An 18,779-nucleotide genomic window follows, 5' to 3' on the forward strand; every position below is an offset into this window, starting at 1 on the left:
GTATCCACATGATAAGTTAGACAAACATACCACCTGCGAAGGTGGAGCTATGAAAAAGAATGCATGATGACACTATAGTCATTTAATTTGTTCATACCTGGGATGGCGAGGGAGGTGTATGCAGGGATGATGCAATGAGGGGCAGGGCTGTGGTATGTTGGGGGTGGGGGAACATGGAAAGCCAATCAGCTGCTGTTTGCACATGACATGGCTTTGGTGACAGACTCAAAAATCTTGTGACAGAGTTTGGAAGAGTGTGTGAAAGGTGAAATTTGAAAGTAAGTGCTAACAAAAGTAAGGTAATGAGGTGTAGAAGGAGGATGAGACAAGATATGAATGAAAGTTTGAGTAGTAAGAACCTAGAAAGCAGAGTAGTTTAGGCACTGGGAGTGAACATGGTAGCAAATGGAACCATGAGGCAAAAGAATCAAAGGGTAGGAAAGGGGGCTAATGTCCTTGGTACAATAAGGAGTGTGAAAAGGGAGAGGCTAGGATCCATATGGCAAAGATGGGTATGTCTGAAGATACATTAGTCCCAACACTGTTGGAGCCTAAATCAATATAGATAAGAGAGGTTAATGTGTTGGAAATAAAGTGTCTGAGGACAATACAAGGTATTTGGAAGGTAGAACAAATAAGAGAGAATAACGGCAGTCAGTGCAGGCTGATTAAGGCATATGGTTTGGGTATATGGACAGGATAAGAAAGAGGAATAACTAAGTGAATCTATGTTTCAGAAGTGGTGGGAGGAAATGGGAGGGAACAAAGAAAGAGATTAAGGATGTAGTGATAGAGGCTCTGGGTAATCCAGGCCTGAACATTCAGGAGGGAAGTGGACATACATGGGAGATAATGAATTAGATCAATCAGGTATAAGGGAGGTGATGTAGTCAGTGGGATTATCCAGATGTGAAAAAGTCAAGGAAGTAGTCAAAGGGACTTGTTTGTGGATGGCAGGCTCTAATTTCAGTAGATTATACATAACTGAGAGCAGATGTGTGCAAATGAAGCCTTTGTCTGTCTGTTCCTGTTCCTATCTCACTAAAATGAAAGAAGCAATTAAGTATGAAAAAAAATAACTAACTCTATCTTATTTCAACTGGGATGATCAAGAGCATACAGTCATGCACCTTGTGGGAATCAGTCTTGCAGAATTTGGATCCCTAACTCCCCTTATGCTGAAAATGGGAAGGGAGCCCAATACCCTTCTATTCTTCTATTTGACAGTTTGAAATGTGTTGCTACTGCATAAAGGAACAAAAAATAAAGATACATACCCACTTCAACAGTGTGAGGGAGAAGCTTAGAAGGAAATCTGGTCACACTCTCTCCTAAAGATGCACCAAATAAACGACAGCCCTCTGCATCACGAACAATCCACCAAATTCGAGAACCTTCAGGATCTACAGTCAGTCCATAAACTGTATTGGAAATAAAAACATATATTCTATTAATGTAAAAAAATGAAAACTTTTGCTAGTCATTCATATTTCATGTGCCTTTTTCATAAAAAAATCATATAATACTTTTTGATGGGGTAAGAAGGAAAGAATTCTACCTCTGTATTCCCTGTGTGTTGTAGAAGGCGACTAAAAGGGGCAGGAGTTGGGGGCTGGAAATATTCTTGTATTTCACTTTCTAAATGAGGGAACAGAAGAAAGAGCCATGCAGGGAGTGTTCATCCTCCACGGAGGCTCAGGCTGGGGTGTTTAAATGTGTGTGGGTGTAACCAAGATGAGAAGAGAGGAGACAGAGTTAGTATCCTTGAAAAGAAGCCTGGATATTCTGGCTGAGTGAAACAAAGCTCATGGGTAAAGTGAAAGAATAGTTTGGAATTGTCTTTGAAGTAGAGTCAGGGATTGATGAAAAGAAGAGAGATATGAAAGGAATAGCACTACTCTTGAAGCAGGAGTTGTGGGAGTGTGTGATAGAGTGTTAGGAAGTAAATTCTAGATTGATGTGGGTAAAACTGAAAGCGGATGGAGAGAAATAGGTGATTATTAGTATTTATGCACCTGGCCATGAGAAGAAAGATTATGAAAGGCAAATGCTTTGGGAACAGATGTATTAGTGATGGGTGATTTAAATGCAAAGGTAAATAATGAGGCAGTTGAGGGTAAAATTGGAATGCATGGAGTATACAGTGTTAAGAATGGATATGTTGAACAGCTTGTGGAGTTGTATGCTGAAAAAGGACTGGTGATTGGGAACACCTGGTTTAAAAAGAGGGATATACACAGCCATGTGAATAGAAGAGATGGTCAGGAGGCATCATTGGATTACAAATCAACTGATATGCTTGTAGAAGAGACTTTTGAATGAAAATGTACTAAGTGGGGTAGATGGTGGAATGTATGATCAGTATCTTTTGGGGGCAAGGATGAGGAGTTGTAGTGATTTTTTAAAAAGGGGAAACATTGGTGGTGAGAATGAGTGAGTTTGAAAAAGAGATCTGTGTGAAGAAATCCAGGAGAGATAGAGAGTAGAATGACAAAAGGTAAGAGCATATGAAACAAGGGGAGAGGGCGAGGAATGGGAGGTATTTAGAGAAGCAAAGCTGGCATGTGCAAGAGATGCATGCGACATGCAAAAGGTAGGAGGTGCATGCACTAAAAAGGGTAGTGAGTGGTGGGATGAAGAAAGTTGCTAATGAATGAGAAAAGAAAGGCAGTTGGGCAGTACTTACAGGGATGGAGTGAAAATGACTGGGGAATATATAAGAGAAAGCGGCATGAGGTCAAGAGGATGGGGCAGAGGTAGAAAAAGGCAGCAAATGAGAGTTGGGGTAAGCAAGTATCGGTAAACTTTAAGGAGAATAAGATGTTTTGGAAAGAGGCAAATAATATGTGAAAGACAAGAAAATAAATGGGAACACTGATGAAGAGAACAAAAGGGGAAATGCCAAAAGGTAGTGATGAAGTGAGGAGGAGATGGAATGAGTATTTTGAAGGACTGTTAAATGTGTTTTGATCACAGAGTGGCAGATGTAGGATGTTTGGGTTGGGGTGTTGTGTTATGTGAAGTGAGAGAGTCATAAAAATTGGTTTGGTGAAGAGAGGAGAGGTGGTGAAAGCCTTGTGTAAAATGAAATCTGGCAAGGCTGCTGGAGTGGATGTTATTCCAGTTGAATCTAATAAGAAAGGGTGACTGATTTATTGACTGGTTTCAACATATATACGGATCACAGTGAGGTGCATGAGCATTGGTAGAAAGCATCAAAAAGGGAAGCAGCACTGTGGTTTCAGAAGTGGTAGATGTGTGGATTAGGTGCTTGCCTTTAAGAAAGTGTGAGGAAAATACTTAGAAAAACAGATGGATTTGTATGTGGTATCTATAGATCTGGAGAAAGCATATGATAAAGTTGACAGAGATGCTTTGTGGAACGTAAGAAGAATGTATGGTGCGAGAGGAAAGCTGCTAAAAGCAGTGAAAAGTTTTTATCAAGGATGTCAATCTTGTGTATGAGTAGGAAGAGAGGAAAGTCAATAGTTTTATGTGAAGGTTAGTCTACAGCAGGGGTGTGTGATGTCACCATGGTTGCTTAATTTGTTTATGAATGGGGTAGTAAGGGAGGTAAATGTGAGAGTCTTGGAAAGAGTGGCAAATTTGCAGTTTGTGGAGGATGATAGGGTCTAGTAAGTGAGTCAGTTGTTTTCTGATGATGCAGTGTCAATGGCAGATTCAAGAGAGAGAAACTACAGAAGTTGGTGACTGAATTTGGAAGAGTGGGTGAAAGGAGAAAGTCGAGAGTAAATGTGAATGAATGCAAGGTTAGAGGGAGAGGTTAGTTAGGATGTGAGTTTGAATGGAAAAAAACTGGAGGAAGTGAAGTGTTTTAGATACCAGGGAATGGACATAGCAGCGAATGGAACCATGGAAGTAGTTGTGAGTCATAAGATGGGGGAGGGGGTGAAAGTTCTGGGAACCATGAAGAATGTGCAGAGGTAGAAAGTTATCTGGAAGGGCAAAAATGGGTATGTTTGAAGGAAAAGTAGTCCCAACAACATCACATGAATGCAAGGTATGGGGTATAGTTAAGGTTGTGTGGAGGAGGGTATATGTGTTGGAAATTAAATGTCTGAGGACAATATGCAGCACGAGGTGGTTTGTTTGCATAGTAATGAAAGGGTAAGAGAGATGTGAGATAATAAAAAGAGAGCGGTTGAGAGATCAGGCGTGCTAAAATGGTATGGACATATGGAGAGATTAGTGAGGAAAAGTTGACAATGAGATATATGTGTCTGATGTGGAGGGAACAAGGAGAACGGGAGGACCAAATTGGAGATGGAAAGATGAAATGAAAAAGATTTTGAGCGACGGGGGTCTGAACATACAGGAGAGTGAAAGGCATGCACAGGATACAGTGAACTGGAACTATGTGGTATACTGGGGTCGACGTGCAGCCAATAAGCTGAACCAGAGCATGTGAAGCATTCATGGTAAATTATGGAAAGGTCTGTGGGGTGCTTGTTGATAGGGACCTGTGGTTTCAGTGTATTACACATGACAGCTGGAGAATGGATCTAAGCAGATGTGGCCTTCCTTGTCTGTCCCTGACACTATCTTGCTAATGCTGGTAACGGCATAGAAATGAATAGATAAATAAACATATAAATCAAAATAAAAATCTCAGCACAAATGCGAGTAACAGCTCTACCTATGTATAATGTAAACATCAAATACTATGAAAGAAGTACATGCAATGAAACCCTATTCTAATGGAATAAATGTGGAACAGGCAAAAATTCTTTTTTACTTTATTTTTATTTATTTTGCTTTGTCGCTGTCTCCCGCATTAGCGAGGTAGCACAAGGAAACAGACGAAAGAATGGCCCAACCCACCCACATACACATGTATATACATACACGTCCATACACACAAATATGCATACTTATACATCTCAATGTACACATATATATACACACACAGACATATACATATATACACATGTGCATAATTCATAGTCTGCCTTTATTTATTCCCATTGCCACCTCGCCACACATGGATAAACAACCCCCTCCCCCCCTCATGTGTGCGGGGTAGCGCTAGGAAAAGACAACAAAGGCCCCATTCGTTCACATTCAGTCTCTAGCTGTCATGAAATAATGCACTGAAACCACAGCTCCCTTTCCACATCCAGGCCCCACACAACTTTCCATGGTTTACCCCAGACGCTTCACATGCCCTGGTTCAATCCATTGACAGCACGTCGACCCCGGTATACCACATCGTTCCAATTCACTCTATTCCTTGCACGCCTTTCACCCTCCTGCATGTTTAGGCCCCGATCACTCAAAATCTTTTACACTCCATCTTTCCACCTCCAATTTGGTCTCCCACTTCTCCTCGTTCCCTCCCCCTCCGACACATATATCCTCTTGGTCAATCTTTCCTCACTCATTCTCTCCATGTTCCCAAACCATTTCAAAACACCCTCTTCTGCTCTCTCAACCACACTCTTTTTATTTCCACACACCTCCCTCACCCTTACATTACTTACTCGATCAAACCACCTCACACCACATATTGTCCTCAAACATCTCATTTCCAGCACATCCACCCTCCTGCACACAACCCTAACCATAGCCCACACCTTGCAACCATACAACATTGTTGGAACCTGCAGCCTGGAACGGGAGTTCGAGGCTTGGTAAACCTCAATTCAATTTCTGGTGCATTCATGAAGTGTCACATTTTGTCTTTATTATATCCTTTCACCAGGATTCTGTACAGATATCTCGCTGTTACTTACTGGAAATCTTATATACAGTATAACAATAGGGAAAATTAGAAACAACCATATGACATTAAAATCCTCAGTAAGTAACAAAGAAATATATTAATGGAATCATACAGGAGAGCACATTACAGAGCCACCAACACTCTCCTTTACTGAATATTCTAAGGCTCAACTATAAATGAATTTCCTTATTTAGATATTAAATAAATTTCTGTTACTAGGCATCTGAGAAAAAAGGGTAATATTGACAAGTGCTGGCTGTGGGGAGGTTGCTGAAGATGGCAGATGATGATGGCCACTCTTGAGCTCTCCAAACTCTTGTGCTCAATATAAACACCTTAATAATAGGTCTCCATTTCCACCCAGCCTCCAGGGTTCCTACGCAGGACGAATCGACGACACTCGTCATAAACAAAGATAAGTAATGAGAAGGGAAGGGCTGGCAGCCACCAGTAAAACTTAAGGGGGTACATACGAAGACCCTTGTCCATTCCCGGAGTGTATGAAAGGAAGGCAGCCAGTGTAGTTTCAAAGCACAATCCAAAGTTCAGTACCATGTTCTTCATGCCTTGGTGAACAATGGAGTTACGGCGGGTCTTGCAAATAATCAAATCAGCCCACTGCACAATCACGATGGAAATGAAGAAGGCAGTGTGACATGTGTACTCGAGAATCTTGCAGTCGTGGTAGGTCCATTCCTGACCATAGTGATCTTCAAGATCATTGATGGCTTTGGAGTCCCACTGCTCACGGATACCAAAGAGTTTGGGTGGGAGAAATCCATTCTCTGCCATGATCACAAAATATGTGTAGAATCCTGCCAAGGCTTGGATCATACCAATTTGGCCATAAGCCATGGAGATGAGTCTCTCATTCACACACTATTCCTTTAAATATACCCATTTTTGCTTTCCGAGATAATGTTCTCAACTTCCAAACATTCTTCAAGGCTCCCAGAATTTTTGCCTCCTCCCCCACCCTATGATTCACTTCCACTTCCATGGTACCATCCGCTGCCAGATCCACTCCCAGATATCTAAAACACTTTACTTCCTCCACTTTTTCTCCATTCAAACTTACCTCCCAATTGACTTGACCCTCAACCGTAGTGTACCTAATAACCTTGCTCTTATTCACATTTACTCTTAACTTTCTTCTTTCACACACTTTACCAAACTCAGTCACCAGCTTCTGCAGTTTCTCACATGAATCAGCCACCAGCGCTGTACCATCAGCAAACAACAACTGACACTTCCCAAGCTCTCTCATCCACAACAGACTGCATACTTGCCCCTCTCTCCAAAACTCTTGCATTCACCTCCCTAACAACCCCATCCATAAACAAATTAAACAACCATGGAGACATCACACACCCATGCCACAAACCTACATTCACTGAGAACCAATCACTTTCCTCTCTTCCTACACGTACACATGCCTTACATCCTCGATAAAACTTTTCACTGCTTCTAACAACTTGCCTCCCACACCATATATTCTTAATACCTTCCACAGAGCATCTCTATCAACTCTATCATATGCCTTCTCCAGATCCATAAATGCTACATACAAATCCATTTGCTTTTCTTTTATATCCCAATTTTTTTTTGAGGAATTTTTGAAATTCACATCTTCAATGTGCATACAGTTCAGTAACCTTGGTGCACTAATCAATATCTATGCTGTGGGTCACCTTCCTGTGGCTGGAGGTGTTCAGGGAGCAGCAAAAACGACTATGAAACAGAAAGAAATAGTGCCATAGATAGATCTCTGGTCACTCAAAACACTTCCTGGTCAGAAACAGAGCACACATGAGGCATGAGCTGTTCTCCCTAGACTCATGACACTCAATCATTTTATGCTTTACAACAATGCTGATATCTTTCCTGGACCTTTTAACATGTGCACCACTGATAACACTCTTATTTACCATACTGTAATATAAAAAGACAGGCCTCTGTACCACAAAAATCATAAAGATTACATGGCACCAAGTTTGCTTACGTCTTGACCAAGTGTGTGCTTAAACTGGTATGTTTTGTTTCATCTAGAAATTTCTACTCAAATTATCTTTGTATGTGTAAGGCACAAGTATACCACTGCATCAGCAATCTGTTTTAGTGTAAAACTGTGTATATATGCAGAGCAAACATAATACTTGAACAAAATAGAGATACATGTCAAACAAGGTTATGCGAAACATACCGTCACATGTTCTCTTGATTCCCAGTTCTGGGTTAAAGCTGGGAATTAAAGGACTATTTCATTACATTCCAAACTCAGTCTGATGGGTCCTTACCTTACCAGACTAAATTTGCGATGTAATGAACTTTCACAGAATTCTTAATTTGATCCAAAGCTCAGTCTGATGAGACCCAAAAGATGTTAAAAAATTAATTCCTATACATGAAAGTCCATTAAGACAGGGTATCACTGCATATACTGATGATATAAGTTAACAATACAGTACTTCGTACCTTGCTTTCCACTAAAAATCCCCTCTTGGTGGATGGTTGTAACATTGCGACCAGCAAGAGACGACATAAGTAGTGCATGAGGTGTTGTCCAGAAGAGCTGGCCATGCAAGGCATCTACCCGCACTTCCCTGGCAGCTGTCACCACATTTAAAGGGCCTTGTGATGATCCATTCATACTTGTCCAACCAATCTGTTAATGAAACAGGAAGAATATACGTAGAGAATAAATATCATACAGATAAATTAATCAATGAGGTATATAAATAATGACATACAGAAAGTAGCTGCTTCAATGTAAATTACAGTGAACATGGAATACGATCATGCTTGGTGAAGACAATGAATAATAATACTAAATTCAAATTTTCATGCATAATTTCAAGGAGAAAAATCCTTTAGACTCTGTAAGTTTAGGGGCATAATACAAGTACTATGTTTTAGCTTCAAAAATTTTCCACTGGAAATGGTCTTGCTGAGTATTCTGGATAGATATTAGCCAATGGGTGAGCTACAGTACCCCTAAGCAGGTGAACTACATCTAACACTATTACATGGGTAAAATGAGCTACCTTTAAGCAATTACAATTACTATATGAGCTGTATCAGTAACGAAATGAAAAATAATTTCTTATACAGCTGTATGTATGGAATTCACAATGACAATATAAAGTAACCATAAAACCCTCTCCATACAATTAGTGTCCAGCTTTTAAATAATCAGCATCAATGACTCCAAATAATTCTAGAAAGAAACATTCATACTTTTGAAAGGTACTGTAACTAAATACTTAACTGTCAAGTATGAAGGTATGAGATACCTTCATACTGAATTGTCTGTCAATCTGTACCTCTATATCTATCTACATCCCTTATCATTAACTGGTAAAGCTCAAATAGAGAAAAAGAATCAAAGATGCAATAATCTTTTTTCAGAGCAATGTGATATATTCATTTCAACGTGATGGGCATTGCTGCACTATCCAAAATAAAACAATCACTTCTACAAAAACTTACCATTTGCCGATGAGGATTTGCCCAAAATAATCGCTGTGTTAGCCAGTCTACAGCAACAGACAGAACACCATGTGTATTTGGCAACTTAGTGAATAGAGATGTTGTGGTGTTCATTACAAAAACGCTTTGATTATTCACTGCCATTACCAAAGCATCACGAAAAAATGCAAGATCTGCAATTTTTCCATCATTTAACTCTGTCTGAAAGATAAACTTCTGTCAACAAATTTCATGCAAATCTGAATAAATGCAAATAACATCTTTAGTATTTCTTGAGTAATTCACTTCAAATGTACTTCAAAAAATATACATCCTTACCAATAACGTTTCCTGAGAAATCAAAACTGAGCTTTCACTCCCTGCCAGATTAGTAAGGAGAATCTCTCTATCAATGGCCCAAACTAACTTTGGAGCCAATTCTGTACTGTCAAGTGTACGTCCTCGAAACTCACGGCTCCAAGGCCCACTGCCTCCAACAGAGTATGCTCGCACCTAGAATTATAATGAACTGCTTAAAATCAGATCAGGATTTGTGTAGCAAGAGCTTCATCTATATTATCACATAAGTAATAAAATTGAAAGCCACAGTCCGGGGATTTTTGCCAACCCGAAGTACAAAGTAAGCATTTTTTCCAAAATAAGCAGACCAGTTAATGTCTCTTAAGCTGCAATTATTACCAATATGAAACATCAGATGTCCACTAGGAAACAAACAAACACATACATTGTGATTTGTAATGACAAATCTATGCATGGCTTGAATGAATCACATCGGTAAAAAGTAAATCCCTTACAAGCAAAATCAAATGGAGCTACGTTGGTAATGTAGAAGGAAACCTGTACATATATCTAAGAGGGAGTTATCAGATGTTATCAATATACTTCATTTGTTATTTCAATATTAAACTTTCTTTAATGGGATTCTAGATATTCTGAGTAAAGTATAGGAAGTGCTGCAGTCTCCTTAAAGAAGTGTGGGTTACCAACCACTGCCAGTCTACAATAAACACTAAGTTATTAAAGAACAAAGAGAAGTTATCTTCATATCAACAGTACAACAAAAAGGTACCTTAACTATATAAAATGTTCCAGGCCTGAGGTTAGAAGCTTGATATGAAATATCAGTGATATTTCTACGGTAGATGATCTTTTGGCCCTCCTGGATATGCATCTCATACTTCCATTTCTGCCAGGCACCAGATCCTGTAGTATAATTCAAAATGAATATTCACACACACACATTCTATCCATATGTTCAAACCATTTCAACACACCCTCTTTTGCTCTCTTAACCACACTCTTTTTATTACCATACATCTCTCTTACCCTTTCATTACTTAATCAAACCACCTCACATCACATATTGTCCTCAAACATCTCATTTCCAACACATCCACCCTCCTCCACACAACCCTATCTACAGCCCACACCTCACAACCATATAACATTGTTGGAACCACTATTCCTTCAGACACACATTTTTGCTTTCCAAGACAATGTTCTCGCCTTCCACACACTTTTCAACGCCCCCAGAACTCCCCCTCCTGTTTTAGTAGCCTTTTACGACATGCAGGGACTACATGGGAAGCATTCTTTCTCTCCTATCTCCACGGACAAAATATTCTATATATCATTATGTTTTTGTTCTGTAATGTTCAAAGCATAAGCAACCCATGAGAGAGTATGAGGTTAAATTTGATATTGTTAAATCTCATGCCTACTAGTAAAATCAGCCTGAGATTGCTTAGACCCCCTGGAGATATGGGTGTATATTGGGGATGTAATGAAATATAACAAAAAAAGAATTAATAAGGGTCGGTGAGTAGTAAGATTACCCCAAGATAACTAAGCATCCTTGCCTTTTGCCAGCTTGTGGGGTTTGTGATTGGAACACCAGTATGCATTCAATCCATCCATGGACATGAGAATGGAGTTAATGGTAACAGAGACATAAAGCAAATTCATAAAACATTAATAGTTGTCCTTTGACCAGAATAACAAAGTATGTAAAAAAATTACTAAGTATACATCAAGGGCATTAATCAATACATTCTCTAAAAACTGTAATACACTGTAAAAATTTATGCAAAAGTGTAATTAAAGATTTAAAAATAAAAGACCATTGTATACATAAGCAACATATTGTTAATCGTACATTAAGTCATGGACTTCTAAATGAACAATAACAAAGAATAAAAAACTACTATGGTAAAGTAATGAAAACATTACCCATAAGTGCAGGCAGAGCAGGAGAATTCCAACTAAGAGATGCAGATCTACGGGTAAATACTGCCTGAAGGTCACTCGGTGGGTTTAGTGGAACAGGAAAAGTTTGAGTTGAAGGATGAACAGCCACAAGGATTCCAACACTAAGTCCACCCATGACAAGATAGCTGGAAATAACAATGATTCAGCAATGGGATAAGGAATGGTAACATCTTTGAAATCAAGTTTCTCATTTAACATGCTCTATTCAGAATCATTTTGTGTCAATATCATCACCTAGCTGTAGGTGTTTTAATGAAAGAGTGGTTATTTCTACACAGATCACAATAAGTTATCATCTGTTTAAAGATCCAGGTTTCCAATTTTAAGTATGATCTGCAAATGGTTGTTAACTCACAAAAAAAAAAGAATAATTATATCATTACCATAGGATATGAATGGATACCTTTATGCTGGGTTAGCATATGAATGGATACCTTTATGCTAGGTTAATGACAAAGAAAACCTTCAACCATATTCAGTTACATGTGATAAGCCAAGTTGATTGATCCTATCCTGTAATATACTCTATACTAGTTGTTTTTCCATTTGATACCCTAAACTGAACAATTGTTACATAAGATAAAGTTTGCCAAGGCAACAAGAGTGGATGTGATTAAAAGTGAGTTTCTTAAAGAGGGTGACATGGCCACTGACTGGGTGAACAGGCTGTTAAAAACATCTGAACAGCCCAAAGGGAGGTGCCAAAGAACTGAGAAAATGTATGCCTTGGCTCACCCTAATGAAAGCAAGTCACCCATCCCCATATGTATCACATTACTACAATTTGCTCTATACTATGCACACCTCACAGTTTCCTGCCTGTTCAGCACCTTAAAGCTGAGAGCATCGTTCACTCCATCCTTACACTTTCAAGTTGGTCAATCCCTTCTCCTTGTTCTCTGCACTTTTGATATGTGTACCCTTTTAGTCAACCGCTTCTTATGTCCAAACTGTTTTAGAATACCATTTTCAATTTCTTCAGACACATTCTACTTACCACCACACTTCTCTCTTGCCTCATCATTCATATTCAGTCAACCATCCTTACACCACATAAATGTACTCAAACGTTTCATTCCCAATACATACAGCCTTTCTTCATCTATTCCTGGTGCTACCTTGCTAACGTAAGAAACAGTTTGATCAAGTAAGTATTGAAAGAGTAAGAGAGATGTGTGGAAATAAAAACAATGTGGTTGAGAAAGCAGAGGAGGGTGTGTTAAAATGGTTTGGACATATGGAGAGAATGAGTGAGGAAAGATTGACAAAGAGGATATATGTGTCAGAGGTGGAGGAAACAAGGAGAAGCGGGAGACCAATTAGGTGCTTCCTTGCTAATGCAGGAAACGGTTTGATCGAGTAAGTAATGAAAGAGTAAGAGAAATGTGTGAAAATAAAAAGAATGTCGTTGAGAGAGCAGAAGAAGGTGTGTTAAAATGGTCTGGACATATGGAGAGAATGAGAAAGGAAAGATTGACAAAGAGGATATATGTGTCAGAGGTGGAGGAAATGCAGAAGCAGACCAATTTGGAGATGGAATGATGGAGTGAAAAAGATTTTGAGTGATCGGGGCCTGAACATAGAGGAGGGGTAGAGGCATGCAAGGAATAGAGTGAACTGGAACGATGTGGTATACTGGGGTTGACATGCTGTCAATGAACTGAACCAGGGAATGTGAAACATCTAGGGTAAACCATGGAAAGTTCTAAGGGGCCAGGATGTGGATAAGGAGCTGTGGTTTCAGTGCATTACACATGACAGCTTGAGACTGGGTGTAAACAAATGAACAAATGTGGCCTTTTTTGTCTGTTTTCCTAGCACTATCTTGCTGAAGCAGGGAAATGACACTCAAGTATAACAAATAATATAAGAAAATCAAATATACATAGACAGACAGACAGACTCCTCTACCTACCTGCAATATCCAGAGGCCCCTTGAGGGCATAACTTCCTCCTCAAACAGTACAAATAGGTGATTACCAGGACCTGCTTCTATAAGGCTCCTGTAGTTGTCAGGAAGCTAGTCATGTCCAATGGATGAGACCAAAAATCATGTTTATGTCTTTGAGGATTAAGCAGATGACAAATGAAAGGCAAGTGCTCAGTATCTTCTGTGTAGTACTTGTGTCTTAAGTATGAGGGGTTTGGTGATATGATGAAATGGAGCTTGAAGTGTTGGAGAGAAAGGTCATACCCCAATCACACACAAGCAGAAAGTTTACTCATACCTGTTGTGATAAAATGTTCCCCCATTAAGCTCTTCCGTGAACACTTCGTTTCCATTTGTCCAGAAAAAGCGACTGTTGAGGTGCACCACAGAACGAAGTTGTTTGAAATAAGCCTGTTGTGTATTGGCTCTTAAATTGGTCACTGAAGTCCTGAAAGCCATAATTGAGATGAAAAGAGAAACAAACACAAAAAAAAATATATAAAAAGTACCAAAAATCTTTGTGAAATATATCAATGCTCTGGTAATAAAAACTGCTGTAAAATGTATGGTCGCCAGAAACAACATATGAGATTACATTTACCACAGACCATAGAATGAGGAATGCACCAATATTTACCTGTAGTCAGACTTACCCATCTAGGGAGACTGCCAGCATTGTGTTATTTTTTCGGTCAGCAACAAGAACCTGAAAGTTGGGTGGATCCAAGACAAGCCCTCCTAGATCAGGAGCAGGCAAGACAACCTTAGGATTTGATGCTTCCACAATCTTATCATTCAAATCCAGACGATGTAATCCTTTATCCACATCTTCGGATATCCACCAGATATATCTAACAAAATAAAAATTTTCATATCAAACATCATATGCTGGGATCTCTATATTGGTCATAAAATTTCAAGTCTTTTCACTCATTTCTGGTGAATCAACTCCAAGTTATTCTCCCTGAATAAGTGCCTGGTAGCAAAAAGTGACATTTAGCATGAAAATAATACTAAGATATTGAAGTACAAAATCGGTTCTAATGTTCAATGTGAATAACCACAGTCACACAACAAGGGAAGAGAAAATGGGTGAAATAAGCACAGGCTGAGGGAACAGGGCTTGAGAAAATAACAATAACAAAAAGAATATTAAGTTTCTATTCACCAGTACCTAAAACCATTAGATTATACAATCAAAGTTGCAACAAAAGTAAATGCACTTTAATAATTCAAATCCAGCTACTTGAAGGCAAGCAGTTGCCAAATTTCAGAACTTTTCATAATACGGTTATCAGTGCAGGTGGTGCATTATAAATGAAAATTATTAACCTCAAGACATAACAAAGACAAACTTATAGTCATAAGTTTTTGATAAATCATTAATAATTTTATCACACAATAATACTCCCTCCTCAAAACACACAACACTGCCACTAATCACCATGCTGCCTCCCTCCCCACACACAGATAACGAACGCTTCAGCTCCCCAACACACTCACACCTCCCTCCTCACAACACACATCACTACCTCTCTCTAGCACACTCTCATTCCTTTCCTTGCCAGACACATCACTACAACTCCCTAACACACTGTGATTACATAAACGCTGTAGTGCTGGGGGTGTATCAAGCAAACAGTAATCTCCCAAGCACTGGATTTCAGGAGTTGCTAGATTTTGGAATGCTGGATTTGAGATATTTGCAAGATCAAAATATCATTTACATATATGGATGAGAAGAATGGCTTCCCAACCATAATTCAATAATGAAAATAAAAATCAAGATAAGTACACCCAATTTTGTAAATCAAGAAAGGTGCATCCATATACACAACATAAGTGAAATAATAAAGAAAATACATTTATGTGTATAATAAAGCACAAACATTTTTTGATCCACTAAGCCAGAAACATTCATTTATGTAATAACCAAAAAAATTTACTTACGTAATGAAGCTGAAATTTTTAAGTACATAGCAAAGCAGTAACATTTTCTACTCATTAAGGTAGAGGCATTTATATATACAATAAACCAGGATCATTTAACTACTCAATAAGGCAAAAACATTTATCTAAGAAAAAAATGTGAAAGGAATTAAGACAGCACAATAGTTGTAGGAGGAAATGCATAAGAGAGAAGGCTGAAACAGTACACGAAGTAAGAGGGAAAGAAACAAAGGGATATAAATACAATCTGAAAATAAAAACTTGTTATACATTACACAAATAATTCACGACAATCATTCATCTTGCATGAAGCATTAATGACCCTTTACTTCAGTGTCCTATATAAATAAAACTCTGGAAAGATACTAGTGCTTTTACTTACTTCATTCTTAGGGAAGTAACTGCATTAACTGCAAGGCAATATGAATGAATATTCATTTCACAAAAATGTTATATCAACAGCAAAACTTGTTTCCCACTTACCCATTATATGGATCAACTTGGAGGTGCTTTGCCTCATAATGAAGTTCTCCATGTATTAAAACAGGATTTTTTCCTATCAAACTACAGCGCCAAAGTTGCCACATCTGATCCACTGGCTCTTGTAAGTGAACAATGTAATAAAGATAATCATACAACCAGTCAACAGACAGGCTTAACGGGTACCCGTGGATGTGGTTCTGTGTCAAAAGAATTCGCATTTGACGAGAGGATGGCAGCAGTTGGAATATGGATCCACTTGTGTCACTTATATATATCACACCTAAGCGAATATGCACAGCCATTCCTGTGAAAACAGACAATTCAATTAATAAACAGAATATCTGGGAGTAAATCACTGCAGAGACAGGTTAAGAGCAATCTGTTGAAACTGTTGTACATTAAAGGTACATTAAATACAAGTAGCACAACAAACCTGTAATATTGTGTTGCCCAGTAGTGTTATAGATATGTTGAGGAGTATCCATGATGTCAAGACCTAGTTTTGATAAGCTTGGACCTGATGTGAGAAGCAAATATCCTTGGCCATCATCAACAGCTGAAAAATCAAATGACAAAGTTAAATCTGATGGAAACATATCTTATTCATAACTAGTACACTTGCTGAGAAACAAGAAATTTCAAAGATAAGCATGAAAGGATACATTGGTAATCACATCCAAGTTTACATGCATCAGCCCTTCAGTGGATCTTGTGAATTCTTCTTATAAAAGATAAAATGAAAATGAAACCAAAGGCACTGTATTGACATAGCAACCATGGCATCCTCGTCCTCCTTGCTTACTGGTCGAGTCAATTTTCCCCCATAGTGACCATCTCCATATGCCATGGGCCAACAGAGTGGGAGAAAACTTACACCAGATGTGATCATTCAAACATTTAAGTCAAAAGCTCTCTCCTTACATTACATGGGGATTTCTGTATCTTGTGAAGGTTGGCATCCATGTCTACAACCATAAGCAGGACACATATTTTAAAAGGTGGAAGATTATCAAAATTTTAAAATACTAAAATATAAAAAAAGTCACTACACAGCTTTGATACACTTCCACATTTATTTCATGTCACTTATACCATTATCTACTCTCACACAAGCAATAGTTTCATTTTAAAAACACTTCACAGTAACCAGCAGCCTATAATGAACACCAAAGATTCAGGAGTGTTCAGTGCTTTCTTGTTGATTTTATCAGGCATTTTATCAGATTCCACTATGCCTACCTAAAAGGCATGATCAATCATAATACAACCATTTACTTTGCAAACTATGCAGGAGAATTAATGCTTTTGTAGTTCTTAAAATGATCTTTACTCCTACTTCTGCTCGTCACCTATATTGCAGAATAAAGAATGGAAGCCCACAGGGAAAAGGGATGGGAAAGATGAGAGGAGAACAAGATAGCTGAGAGGATAGGTGCAGCAGAAGGTGCTATCACTCCTGTGTCTACAGCAGGAAATTCAAGAGATAACTTTTTACTCAAGAAGAAATGTTTTCTCAGGGAAACCTTAAAGAAAGGATACATATATATTTGGATGTGGTGGCGCACTTAACAGAGAATATCATCTGAGTAACATGTTAAAGATAATAAAATTAGAGCCAACTTTCACCTGAGCTAAACACAGTATATACTCATCAATGCAGAATATTGATGTATACCATTGACAGTTCCTCACCTGGGGAGTTGGGATAGGTAGTAACTTGCACAACAACAGCAGGGCCCTCTCCTCTGTGATTGGTTGATGTTAAATTGAGTAGGTATGTAGTGTTTGCTGACAGTTCAGAAAGAATGTACCTGTGGAGAATTCATATATGATCATCATGTGGCAATATCAAATCTCTTTAGTTTGGCTGGCTTACTTTATTTCAGAAGAATGAAATTTCAGATTTCATGCTTAAAACTTTCTTCAATGTACACTACATATAATTATTGCATAATCTTTCAGGCATGAACAATGATATCTTTAAATCATACTATTCATCAAAGTTTAGTTAGATGTAAACCATTTGTACCTAAAACTGGTTTATTAATGTTTGAAATACATATTAACATAATCTCTTAAAGGATTTACCACATGGACAATAACAATGAAAGCGGCTTGAAACATTGAAAAACTGTTCTTGAAAGAGTGCAGTATAGTATAAGCACTTCAGGAAAACTCTAATCATAGTATATACAATGCAGACTTTACTCCATCACAGAATCCTCTCACCTCCTTTCAGCATTGGCATCTATATTGTCTCTCATTTCTTGCTTTCCATGTGCATCCTTGGAATACAAAGTGTATGAAATAAGATCTCCACCAGGGAAAAGCGGAGGCTCCCATGTCACTTCTACACGAGACCAGTCGAGGGGCACAGCTCTGAATTCCTTAGGATAAAATCATATCCTTATGATACTAGAAACTCATCTATCACATTGAATGACTTCCAATGATAATCTTTTACATGTATACTAACAGCACATCTCTATACAGCATTCAAACCAAGCCTGATTTTGGTAAAAATATTTTTTTTAAGTTTAAAGTTTACAATTCATTATTCAAATATCAGATAAAGTCTTAGTTTAATATTAAAGAGAGGAAAAATCAGTTCTACAGCATTTCATCTCATTTTCATCAGAGATAAGGGAACAGTCATTCAAATAATTAATCATTACATCCATCCAATTATGCAAAAAAAAAAAAAATACATAATTTACCCTTGGAGGAGATCTTGGTGGTCCTGATGCTAGGGTACTAATCCATGAGCTAGTTTTGGACATGACGGGAGCGTGACCAGGAAGAACTAGCCACGCGATTCGAAACTGAGAAAATAAAGATAAACATTTATTCAACAGAAAATTATCTAAGATGCCTGAGTTACCAAATCAAGGTTACAAAATCTTAAGGATGCGTATC

The 18,779-nt window shown here is 38.3% G+C and overlaps 2 protein-coding genes across 4 annotated transcripts in view; both read right to left on the reverse strand.

The window, feature by feature from the left end:
- Nucleotides 1-18,779, reverse strand: part of sev (receptor protein-tyrosine kinase sevenless) — a 122,497-nt gene that overhangs the window by 38,985 nt on the left and 64,733 nt on the right. For all 3 annotated transcript variants that reach the window (XM_071657455.1, XM_071657454.1, XM_071657453.1), the window contains exons 6-18: nt 18,581-18,685; nt 18,093-18,250; nt 17,556-17,674; nt 16,297-16,419; nt 15,864-16,167; nt 14,084-14,281; nt 13,729-13,878; nt 11,462-11,625; nt 10,302-10,435; nt 9,551-9,724; nt 9,233-9,433; nt 8,219-8,408; nt 1,278-1,421 (exon numbers count right to left, since the gene is read on the reverse strand). In XM_071657455.1, coding sequence (XP_071513556.1) covers nt 1,278-1,421; nt 8,219-8,408; nt 9,233-9,433; nt 9,551-9,724; nt 10,302-10,435; nt 11,462-11,625; nt 13,729-13,878; nt 14,084-14,281; nt 15,864-16,167; nt 16,297-16,419; nt 17,556-17,674; nt 18,093-18,250; nt 18,581-18,685 — 2,164 coding nt within the window. The remainder of the gene's footprint in view (nt 1-1,277; nt 1,422-8,218; nt 8,409-9,232; nt 9,434-9,550; nt 9,725-10,301; nt 10,436-11,461; nt 11,626-13,728; nt 13,879-14,083; nt 14,282-15,863; nt 16,168-16,296; nt 16,420-17,555; nt 17,675-18,092; nt 18,251-18,580; nt 18,686-18,779) is intronic.
- LOC139746261 (sodium/potassium-transporting ATPase subunit alpha-like) lies at nt 5,744-6,621 on the reverse strand. The gene has a single exon (XM_071657296.1). It carries the CDS (start codon nt 6,596-6,598, stop codon nt 6,080-6,082), a length of 519 nt encoding a protein of 172 aa, XP_071513397.1. The 5' UTR covers nt 6,599-6,621; the 3' UTR covers nt 5,744-6,079.

Source organism: Panulirus ornatus, chromosome 64 (assembly GCF_036320965.1).
Source record: "Panulirus ornatus isolate Po-2019 chromosome 64, ASM3632096v1, whole genome shotgun sequence".
NCBI classification, from domain to species: Eukaryota; Metazoa; Arthropoda; class Malacostraca; order Decapoda; family Palinuridae; genus Panulirus; species Panulirus ornatus.